This window comes from Nicotiana tomentosiformis, chromosome 2 (assembly GCF_000390325.3).
Source record: "Nicotiana tomentosiformis chromosome 2, ASM39032v3, whole genome shotgun sequence".
Taxonomy (NCBI): domain Eukaryota; kingdom Viridiplantae; phylum Streptophyta; class Magnoliopsida; order Solanales; family Solanaceae; genus Nicotiana; species Nicotiana tomentosiformis.
This window is the reverse complement of record NC_090813.1, coordinates 84,705,073-84,716,814: the sequence shown is the minus strand read 5'-3', so window position 1 is coordinate 84,716,814 and position 11,742 is coordinate 84,705,073. Positions and strand designations below refer to the sequence as shown.

At 34.8% G+C, this 11,742-nt stretch overlaps 1 protein-coding gene across 1 annotated transcript; it reads left to right on the top strand.

Annotated features, from left to right (window-relative positions):
• Positions 1–2,155: 2,155 nt before the first annotated feature.
• Positions 2,156–8,438, top strand: LOC104104211 (pyrophosphate--fructose 6-phosphate 1-phosphotransferase subunit beta). The gene is made up of 16 exons (XM_009612235.4): positions 2,156–2,446; positions 3,784–3,945; positions 4,028–4,149; positions 4,271–4,324; positions 4,416–4,522; positions 4,637–4,742; positions 5,363–5,426; positions 5,963–6,051; positions 6,444–6,575; positions 6,722–6,892; positions 6,971–7,086; positions 7,193–7,304; positions 7,419–7,503; positions 7,597–7,641; positions 7,830–7,898; positions 8,076–8,438. Exons 1-16 carry the CDS (start codon positions 2,248–2,250, stop codon positions 8,150–8,152), a joined length of 1,710 nt encoding a protein of 569 aa, XP_009610530.2. The 5' UTR covers positions 2,156–2,247; the 3' UTR covers positions 8,153–8,438.
• Positions 8,439–11,742: the final 3,304 nt, after the last annotated feature.

Here is an 11,742-nt window from a genome sequence, read left to right as displayed (position 1 = left end):
AATTGTGGAGGCAATCTTGAACCTTAACTGCCTATATGTAAAGTACAATGTATTTTTGTATGTCGCCTAGTTTTGACATTTCTGAGCATCCTAAGTGAGGTCTAGAACCACCCAAATAGAGGTCCAATACCTCCTGGACCATAGGTATGGGCCGGGTAGTGCACGCATAGGGTACGACTTAGAATTGAATTAGAACGCTTTTAGGTAACCACTTTAACATAGTAATCGGGTAGCAGGAGATGATAGTCTGTGCCCGCTGAATAATATGAGCAACTCCTATCTAAAAGGAGTTGCGAAGTATTATTTATGTTGCACGGGGTAATACTTTAGGCTAAAAAACTTAGGATCCCCCCCATTTCCTTTCTTTTCTATTAGAATGAACAAAATAGCCGCACCTCCCTATTCAATATCTCTTTGTAATAAATTTTTTAAATTTTGTACTCTCTTTTTTTACTTGATCACATAGATTAATCCATATAATTTAAGTTCGGTCGGGACCCACAGTTGTGGATCTCGAGGAATGCCTAACACTTTCTATTTGAGGTAACTTGAGCCCTTACCCGATCTTTGTTGGTGTTGACTAGCTAAAATAGAGTTATCTGCAAATAGTAGCCCTAACGCACCTTAAAAATCGTTAGGGGACGACTCTCCTCTTTTAATACCTCCTTAAAAGAGTTGTCACATGTTAAAACCCGATTTCGCAAGAAAAGGGGCGCGACAGCATGGCGACTCTGCTGGGGATTTACACTTAGGCTCTTACCATAGCGAATTTGGCTTATATGGATTAGTCTTCTTTGATATAAACGCGCTTCCCTTTTCCATTTTTATTTGATACTGCATGCACATCCCTCTCCCATTTTTCTTTTACCTGTTTAAATTCGTTGTAATATGCACATCCCTTCCCTGCTCTACCTTCCTTTGCTTAAATTGGCTATAACATGCATATCCCTTTCCTATTCACCTTTATTTGCTCTAAACTGCTCTTCATTTGTTTAAAGATTGCTACATCATGTCTCTGCCACCCCTACTCCCTTCCTTATTCTATTACATTCCCTATATTCCATGAACTAACTTCTTCCTTTGTCTTTCTTTTTACGTCTTTTATGTTTTACCTTAATACTGTATTTATTGCTTTTACATATTTATCATGCAAATACTTGGCAACGTGTTGTTATCTTTGCATAAAGCATGCTCCACATCATATTCCACTCGTGCCCGATTAATAACATAGTGGCACTTGATGAGTGTCCGCGCTCTTCCAAAATTACCTTTTAAATCAGAAAGGCTTATTTGCGGTAGACTAGTCGATCAGCGGTGCAGTCGACGGTCCCGTGCCTTTCCCTCTCAAGTTGTCCACTTGAGAGTACCGGTCTAGACCCTTCTAGAAACCTCACTCCAATATCAATTGTGCATGCATCATGTCAAACCTAGTATGGGTTAGAACGTTGTCCATGTGATAATCCACTAAGATAAGCCTTGTCCAAAGTCCGACTGGATTTCCATAATCCCAATGGACACCATCACGTTAGGTGCATTACTTGGAGAAAACATGCCGGTATGTTGATCATTAATGTGTAAATTTATTCGGTACGGTTCAATATTTTTTTAGTTTATTTTTATAAAATAAAAAACCTACCCTAATTATCGGTACGGTTATAGATTTATATAAAAACCTACGGTTTTATTAAAAGAAACCTAAAAATTGATTCGGCACGGATCTGTCGGTTTTTAAATATTCATTTTACACCCCTAATCATTACTAACTTAGAAAAATAGCAGTATTAGACCCATTCTTTAATGTCATGGTCATTGGTGAGCTCAAATTTAAACGAGGGTTATAATTGATCCATTTCGAATAACACAAGGACATTATTAGACTCATTCTATAACGGCAGGGTTATTTTTGGACTCAAGTTTAAACGGAGGTTATAATTGATCCATTTCGAATACCACAAGGTCATTTTTGGGCATTTTCCCTTAATTTAATATACTACTTGGTTTGGTAAATAATCCCTTACGAAGTCGCATGCTTGGCACGTGAGTATTGTAAGCCAATATACTAAAATACCCCTGTCCTACTCATCGGACGGAGTTTCCAAGGACAATTTTGCCCTTTAGCAGTTCAAATGGGGACAGAACAGCAATAAAATAGGAAGCTCCGAAAGATCTGATATTTGCCTCTCAACTTCACTACTACTCACTCCCTAACCCCAACAACAACAACTCTTCTTTTTTCCGGCGAAATCAATGGCCGCCGCTACTATTTCTTTGCTTTCCAACGGCGATTTAGCTTCTTCTGTCAAGTCACCGGAAACCGGTCGTTATCCTTCCGTTTACAGTGAAGTTCAAAACAGCCGTTTAGATCACCCTCTTCCTCTTCCTTCTGTCCTCGGTAGCCCTTTCAAAGTCGTTGATGGGCCTCCTTCTTCTGCCGCCGGTCACCCAGGTAATTAATGAAGTTACTCTACTATCGTTTTAACTGTAATTCTTAGGTTATAATTCTTTTCCCTGCAGTAGATCAAGTTAGTTCTGCATTGGTTTTTACTGTATGTTCTTGGGTAACAGTGTTCTTACTTTGATAGATCAAGTTACTGTACCGATCTGTATTCTTTTTAACTGCATTTTCCTGGGTAACAATGGTTTTTCAATTATAGATGAAGTCACCATGGTGTTTTACACGCTCTGTAGTCTTTGCATTCAATTCATGAGTTGTTGTACTGAAAGTTTGCTCTTTATCTTAACTTATTTTATCCAAAGTAGTAGAAGAAGAAGCATGGGCTCTCCACATTTTTTGCACTGTAAATTGTGGAGTTACAATGTTCTTGTGTCGTAGATCAAGCTACTATACTGTTCTGCATGATCTCTTGTCTGTATGTTCGATTCACTTTTATCTGAATAAAGCATATGCGTTACTGTTTGTGGTTTTTAGAGATGAAAAATGCATAATTTAGGATGATTAGGACGAATGGGTCCATATAAAATAGAATGGATATGAAGGATTCAAATAGCCACCTTAACTAGATTAGGACACTTGCGCTGTGCTTTAAGGAGTTGAAAGCAAGTTTCAAGGTTATTAAGGGCCCTGTGAGCATCAAATATCAAATATCATTTCAGTATATTAAATACTGAACTCCAGTAAAAGGAGAAAGCATATTTCTCTCTGCTCTCATTGCGTGGCTGTGTGAGTTTTGAACTGTACACCTCCCGCCCTCGAGGATTCTCCGGTTATAAAGAAAAAAAAGTTCAAATAGTTTGACCAACAGTGTTTGCAAATATTGAATTTCAGAACTATTGAAATATTGGTTTGAGGAGTATTTCAAGTCAAGTAATCATTTTCACACGATTTTCAAATGCATTTCCAAACATACTTCCAGCTACTCCTTTTTCAAGTTCAACCAAATACCATACAAACACCAATTAAGGAGGAGCAAATCTTGTAAAAGTTGGATTTAGGAAGTATAGGAATTATAAACTAGAATTTTAATGTTGCAAAGTCTTTCTGCACCCTTTCGCTGTATAAGGTTTATTGAACCTTCCTTTGGAGCATGACATTTTTTATGACTTCTTGTGGTCAGTTTAAGTGGTGTACAATTATAAATTATTAGTGTCAAACATTTGGTATTTTTGTAAATGTTTTGTGATTAGTGTCAATCCTCTTCACTTTTTGTTAGATTTATTATAGATTTATAATTGGCAACTGTCGGAATATTCTGTACACTTTTGGGTTTGTCAAATTGGAAAGTGATGTGTATGATTAATTTGAGGATGATTTGGTGATTGCAGAGGAGATTGGAAAGCTTTTTCCTTCCCTATTCGGACAACCATCTGCATCATTGGTGCCCGAAGATTCTGGGGATGTTGCAATGAATCAGAGTTTGAAAATTGGGGTGGTGTTATCTGGAGGCCAAGCTCCCGGAGGACATAATGTCATTTCTGGAATATTTGGTTAGATCATAGTCAAGAACTTATGTCAGTTTAATTCTTGCAGATTTTCGCTTTTAATCAACTTTGTATATTTGGATGGTAGATTTCTTGCAGACTCATTGCAAGGGAAGCACATTATATGGATTCAGGGGTGGACCAGCTGGGATCATGAAGTGCAAGTATGTGGTGTTGACCCCTGAATATATTTACCCATACAGAAATCAGGTATGTTGGCTGGTAACTTTTTTCTGCTAACAAGACATTCTAGAACTTCAATCCCTTATCACAGTTCAAAATCCATCACATTATTTTGGAGTAACAGTAAGAATTCATATTTTTCTTCCAGGGTGGATTTGATATGATCTGCAGTGGCAGGGACAAGATTGAGACTCCAGAGCAGGTACTTGCCAGATTCTATAATTTTTGTACCTTCTATGATCTTTCTAGCTATGAATATTACATCGATGACCAATTCCAAATCATTTTTTTAGTTTAAGCAAGCTGAAGAAACAGCAAAGAAGCTCGATTTAGATGGACTTGTCGTAATTGGTGGAGATGACTCCAATACAAATGCTTGTCTTCTCGCTGAAAACTTCAGGTAACATTTGTGCCCAAAAATAAAATGAAAAATAAAATTTAGCTGGTGACATGATCGTGTTTTATGTTTAATCAGTGGTATTGCTGTGGCTAAATAGGTAGTTGTGTTTTTCAGAAGTAAAAATTTGAAAACTCGGGTTATTGGATGCCCAAAAACCATAGACGGTGACTTGAAATCCAAAGAGGTTCCCACAAGTTTTGGCTTTGATACGGCATGCAAGGTAATTCTTTCTGAGTAGCACATTTTTCTCTCTATAAAAATTGGAGACTTTCTATCTGTATAAAAGAAAAAGGTCTAAGTTCTGACAAAGTAGAGAAAATGAAGCTGCTTGGGATGTTATCTGGACTATGACGTTAACATTTCGGAATTCAGTCTTACTGTCAACTAGTCTTAGTTATCCTGTCATGTCGACTAATTTATGTGTACTAGACTCTTTAAAAAAATGCGAATTAGACTCGTAAACACAATATACTTGCTACTTAAACCTTGCTGTTGGGCATGTACCTGAATGCTTTTTCTTGTGGTGGTTGGCATGATCATTTTCCTCATATTTGTTATATAGTACTCCGTATTTGATTTTGGTTGGCCATCAGAAGATCAGTTTCTAATCGACGAACAATTTTCTCATTCTATAACAAGCTCAATACAAGGAATCTTGAAAAACTTAAATACTTTGTTTCTAAATGCTACCTTCTTTGAATTTGTTTAATCAATAATATTCCATATAGTCTGATTTCCTCATTTTTCTGCTCGAAGTTTTAAACTTAATAGTGTATTATCTTGTAGTCGCATATTATCCTGTGAAGGTTCACATGTACTAAATCCAATTTTAATCTACAGATATATGCCGAAATGATTGGAAATGTCATGATAGATGCTCGATCAACAGGAAAATACTATCATTGTAAGCTCACTAACCCTATCATATGGAAGGATGAACTCCATGTAGCACTTCTTATCACATGTCTCCTCATTCCAGGATAGGATACTTGTGTAATCAATAACTGAAAAAGCACTATACTTTCTCCTACCGACATCACAATTCTTTTGGAAATCAATCTTTTTCAAACTATATGCTTCCCTAAGAAATTGAATCACATAAGCCATGTTCGTTTCTAGTCTACTTGAGTTTAGACTGCATTATGTTGACCCACGCGCTCCATTCTTCCAAAACAGCCTTAGAAATTGGTTGACGTTCAAGTTTATCCCCCCCCCCCCCCCAAAAAAAAAAAACGAGCCTGTACAGTGATATAAGCGTGCTTTCCCTGCACCATGATAAAATCACACATTTGAACTATATGGTTTATGAATTTTTGCCGCTGATAGTTGAACACTTGAACTAGTTACCCCGTGCAGGAAATAGCATTGTCTGCTCATTTATCTCTATTTGCTTATGCATATATCTGAAATATCATAACCTTGTCCCTTTACTCGTAACAGTTGTGCGGCTCATGGGGCGTGCTGCTTCACACATTACTCTAGAGTGTGCTTTGCAAACTCATCCAAACATTACTTTGATTGGAGAAGAGGTATCTTTCTTAATTTAACACTCTTGTGCCACACCAAAATCGTTGGAGAAAATATAAACCTTTGTTTCTTGTTAATAAGAAAACTATATGACTGCTTGTCTTGAATAAAAATGGCATCATTCTATAGGAAGTGTTGCTCTACGTAAACATAAGGTGTCAAAGTTTACAAAGAGAGGAGGAAGAAAGGAACCCTTTTATTTTTTTGAAAGGAACCAAGGGTATTAAAGGTGCACGTGAAGCCAATCAATAGTCTAATTGTTTTGGCGTGCCTCATTAAGAAAATGAAGAAATCTTTGATCACTAATCTGTAGTTATACGATGCTTATATCACTTTCTTTAAGTTTAACAAACTTCCAAACCAGCTATATCTCAAACTTGTCATATTTTGGCAGGTATTTGCAAAGAAACTGACTCTTAAGAATGTTACGGACTATATTGCTGATGTGATCTGCAAGCGTGCAGAGTCAGGTTACAATTATGGAGTGATCCTCATTCCCGAAGGACTTATAGATTTCATTCCTGAGGTAAAACAGCATATAAGCAAACCTAATCTCGTCAAATTGAAGTTTTTCTCTAACTTTTCCCTGGTCAAAGTATTCTTTTTCCTTGTACTGGTAAACCTTTTGGAAACAGATCGTCTGAGTTCTGACTTTTTATTGGCGTTGTGCAGGTTCAGCAACTCATTGCGGAACTAAACGAAATATTGGCTCATGATGTCGTGGATGAAGCTGGTGTTTGGAAAAAGAAGCTTACTCCTCAGTGTCTTGAGCTCTTTGAGTTGCTGCCCCTAGCTATTCAGGAACAACTGCTGCTTGAGAGAGATCCACACGGAAATGTCCAGGTATTTATTCATCATGGTTAAAAAGTCATTCTACTCCGTGCTACACAATGTGGTAACATGTAAGTGGTACTTCTGCAGGTAGCTAAAATTGAAACTGAGAAAATGCTTATTCAAATGGTTGAAACTGAATTGGGTCAGAGGAAGCAGAAGGGTGCATATAATGCTCAATTTAAAGGACAATCCCACTTTTTCGGGTACTCTTCTTGCATGTTCTTTCACTGCTTTACTTTCTGTTTATGTCATGCCATGAATATCAGATCATACAAAATGAAAGGACTGACAATTGGTACCACTTCCCAGTTATGAAGGAAGGTGTGGCTTGCCATCCAATTTTGATTCCACATACTGTTACGCGTTGGGATACGGTGCAGGAACACTGCTGCAAAGTGGGAAGACGGGGTTGATATCATCGGTGTGTGCTTTTTGTGCCATTTAAATTTGTACCCATGCGACTCATTTTAGAATATCCTTTAATTCACGCATAAGCTAATTGTATTGAAGTTGCTCTTAATTTTCTGTGTATCAGGTTGGAAACTTGGCTGCTCCAGTTGAAGAATGGACCGTTGGTGGAACAGCACTCACTTCATTGATGGACGTAGAGAGGAGACACGGTACAATGCTTGTTCTTCCCTTAATCAATTTTCACCCTGATATAACATTTCAAAATTTTCCTCTTAATGTTGAAAATGCATTCAATTCTACAGGCAAGTTCAAACCGGTGATCAAGAAGGCTATGGTGGAGCTTGAAGGTTAGAACTCTGCAGATATAATAGAACTTCTATTCCTTTCCTGGCGCTTCATTTGTTTCCTCCTTTCTCAGGGAAACTAATTACTATGTTTTATTACAATGCTAAAGTTATCAAAACTGTTTCTCTTACTGAATGCAACCGTACTGATGTGCAACCAAGTTGAAGACTAATTTGGAATGTACATTCAGGTGCTCCATTTAAGAAATTTGCTTCAAAGCGGGAAGAGTGGGCTCTTAACAACCGATACATTAACCCAGGTATATTCTTTGTAACAACCTTACTTTTGCTTAACTGGTTTTGTTATGGTTTTATGAATGTAGTTTATGAAGCATTATTTAGTGATTATCATCAATAACTTGCTGCACCTAATACTACACAAGTTTAGGGAAAATTGGAGCATTCCATCTCACCATCTCTAGTGGTTTTGATTACAGGTCCCATTCAATTCGTTGGTCCAGTGGCTAATAAACTAAACCACACTTTACTTCTGGAGTTGGGAGTAGATGCTTAAGAGAAGAGATATGAATCATTGTGAATTCTAGTTCTTGTACTGTGGGTTTTTTTACCTAAGCAATTAGCACTTATGTTTAAGTTTTATTGGCGGATTATCATTTATCTTTGTACTAGGCAGGTTGAGTTGAGAAAGAATTGGTAGCTTGCACTTATTGTTGCAGCCTATCATGGTAGTTGTTTTATCTTTGATTTAACATATGCTTGATTATAGATATCAATTTAGTGTGCAATTTGAATAATATAACCTCTTCTTTTGGGGGTCAGGTTTTATTGGTCTTACGAAATTGAGATGTGTTCTTTGAGGGCAAATCTCTTTTATTTTCTGAATTTTTAGGTTGCTTGGATCCTTCAAAAATGTTGTTGCATCCATGTTAGATTCTCTCAAAAATATTGATTTTTTGGAGGATGCCACACTGTTTTGGCACCCCTTTTTAGAGGATTCGAGCAACATAGTTGTAAGATAAACGAAATAAAAATATTAGGTAGATGAGTCACAGGCTCACAGTATAATCTCCATAGGGTCTTTTATTTTTTGTTAATGGATTTCGTTTGACGAATCTTGCACCCATCAGTCAATTGATTTGATTTTGGATAAAAAATTATTATTTGCTGACAAAAATTTGTTCTTCGAGTGCAGTTATTTCAAACATTTTAGAAATAAAGAATCTATAACTTAAGGTATTATTATGAAAGGTTAAATACATAAATTGTATTTGATAATACAAAGTAATTGAAGTTTGAACCCTTTTGCTCAAACGAAAAATAAAAGGAAAAGAAGTTTGATCCCTAAATCTGGATGCTTTTAGCATTGGCATTTCCAACTTTTATCTATTTTAACCTATACATTCACATAAATTCGTTTCGTCTAATTATCTTATTACTCCCTTGGTTTCTTTTTAGTCCCTTTCAAGGAGGAACGATAGCTTTCTAAACTTGAAAGTGAATTAACTTAAACATTTCATTTTATCCTTAATGACAAGTTTTGCAGCCATACAAATATTATGGTATGTTTAAAATCATAAGTTTCTTATATTATATTCACTCGAATGGAATCTTATTTTCTTTTCAAATCTTGTGTTCTGTCAAATTATGTCACATAAATTAAAACAATCGAATGGCATATTATGTTTCATTGCATATTGAAATAATTTTGGTGTTCAAATATATATATTTGTAACAATATGAATATTACTATTAACAACAAACTCCAATACACCTAAAGAGCACCTAAATTCCATAGCTGCATTTCTTGAAGGGTAGTATGAGATATAGGCCTCCGACAACAACTATTTATACAAGAAATTTCTAAAGTAATCTATTGCAAATAGATTACTTCTTGCTATTAGTAATTTGGTTGATTTTTGGGCAACCATATTTGGCATGAGATTGTGCTCAAAATCGCATGAATCAGACTTTATAAGCACACACAGACAGTCAATTATTCTTTGTAGTATTAGACATAATGCTTATAAGAATGCTCAAAAAGCGATCGAAACCTTTATAATCTTTCAGCAGAATCCATGCAAAAAGGCTCTACTTTACATCAGAATTTCTGAGATCTACATGCTCTCTGACTTCTTTCACTTTTCCGTCAATTTCTCCTTTGCCGAGCTTAATTTATGTGCACTGGCATATTTTACACTCTTAAATTAAGGTGATCTATAACAACAACTATTACTACTATTAATCTCAAATAAATTAGGGTCAACTAACAATCTATAATAAGGAGGATCCATAATTTGAAATTTATGGATTTTTACAGCAATCTTAATTTAACAACTAAGTTATATTTAATAAATTTTAATAATGCAAGAGCTACTGGATTCTCACATGTTGACAAATTTAGGAAAAATGGCCAAATATACCCCTCTACTTTCGGATATTATCTATATTTAACCTTCATTATACTATCTCGCTAAATTTAGCCCTACCGTTATACTCTCCGGCCAAATTTACCCCTATCATCAGTAAACTTTTAAAAATTACTCCTTGATCTGTTAAGTAATCCAAATATTTAAATCACTTGTTATTTTTCTTGCTCCACTATTTCAAAAATTACTATTGATGTGAATGCTAAAGGTACTATATTATAAAAATTATTCATGGATATTTTTAATTACCAATGCACTCACTTCTCTTCTTGTGATAATGGGTTCGGAAATGGTTTAAAAGTTTATTTATTTATCAACCGTATACACATCGTAGAATTCAGTGGGTCTATTTAGTGTGTATTATATGCATCCGATCATTATATATGTACATGTATATTCGAATATATTTTGTTATTGTCTGGCTAATAGAGAGTTCGATCGACTAACTTAAGAGTGCACAATGCGTAGGCGTTTGATTAAAGCAAAGTTGAATTCGACAATGTAAAGTCTCCAAGGAACTCCAACTTCTATCACTAATACTTGCAAAGTCTACATACCTTTGGCGCAACGAATTTATTAAAGTTGAGATGTTGTAAATACTTTTGGAATTTAGACAAGCTACCTAATTTAAATTCTTCAATTTACTATACTTTGTTTACTAACTGTTGTATTGTTTTAATATTTCTTTCTCTTATTTTTTTCAATTAAGAAAGTAGGTAAATGCCAATTATTTCGAAAATAGTGAATCAAGAAGAAGAATATGTGACTTAATTAAAATAATTTTAGAGATTCTGGTCACTTGACGGACTGGGGGGTAATTTTTAAAAGTTTAATTATGATAGGAGTAAATTTGGCCGGAGAGTATAACGGTATGGGTAAATTTAATCGGATAGTATAACGGATGTTAAATATAGACAATATCCGAAAGTAGAAGAATATATTTGGCCTTTTTTCCCTAAAATTTATGTGATAACTTAAAAAATAAAGTTAATAATCTGTTTTAATAAGCGGAATCCTAGAAATGCGATATATATTACTTAAATTCTTTTATATTGTCAATATATATAACATAAATCCTCACATGTCTTTCTTTGTCTTCTCTACCTTTCACAACATTAATACAGAGATTGTAACATTCTCTTGTCAAGTTTCGATTAAATAGAAATCGATTTTCCCACGATTTATCTTTAAGCAATCGGATTAGTTATACAAGCATCCTTATATCAATCAATCTAAATGTCGGGTGCACTTTAATTCAAACTAGGTAGATAAATCTTCTATAGCCATTTCTTTTAAAACAAGAAAAAGAAAAAAGAAACTCATAAATATATATACTAAATTCATTTGATCTAATGCTAGGAGGAGCTTTAGTCACATTTTATTATACTAGTATCTATGAACGTGCGTTGCACGTTAATAATGGCACATGATGATTTAAATATTTATTTATATGAAGAAAAAATAAAATTTAATTAATGAGAGAAATTTTAAGTATAATAATACAACAATCATCTAAATGCCGGAAAATATTATTATATTAACATAATACATGAAGTTTAAATAAAAGGATATCATCAAAACTTACACAAATGATCAATTTTGTCATGTTAATTAGATAATTATATATATTATAGTTTAAAAGTAATTAATGTGGGGGTATCTTAACGAACACTTCTTTATGGACAATATTTTTTTGTGTATGTTTCTTCCTAATACG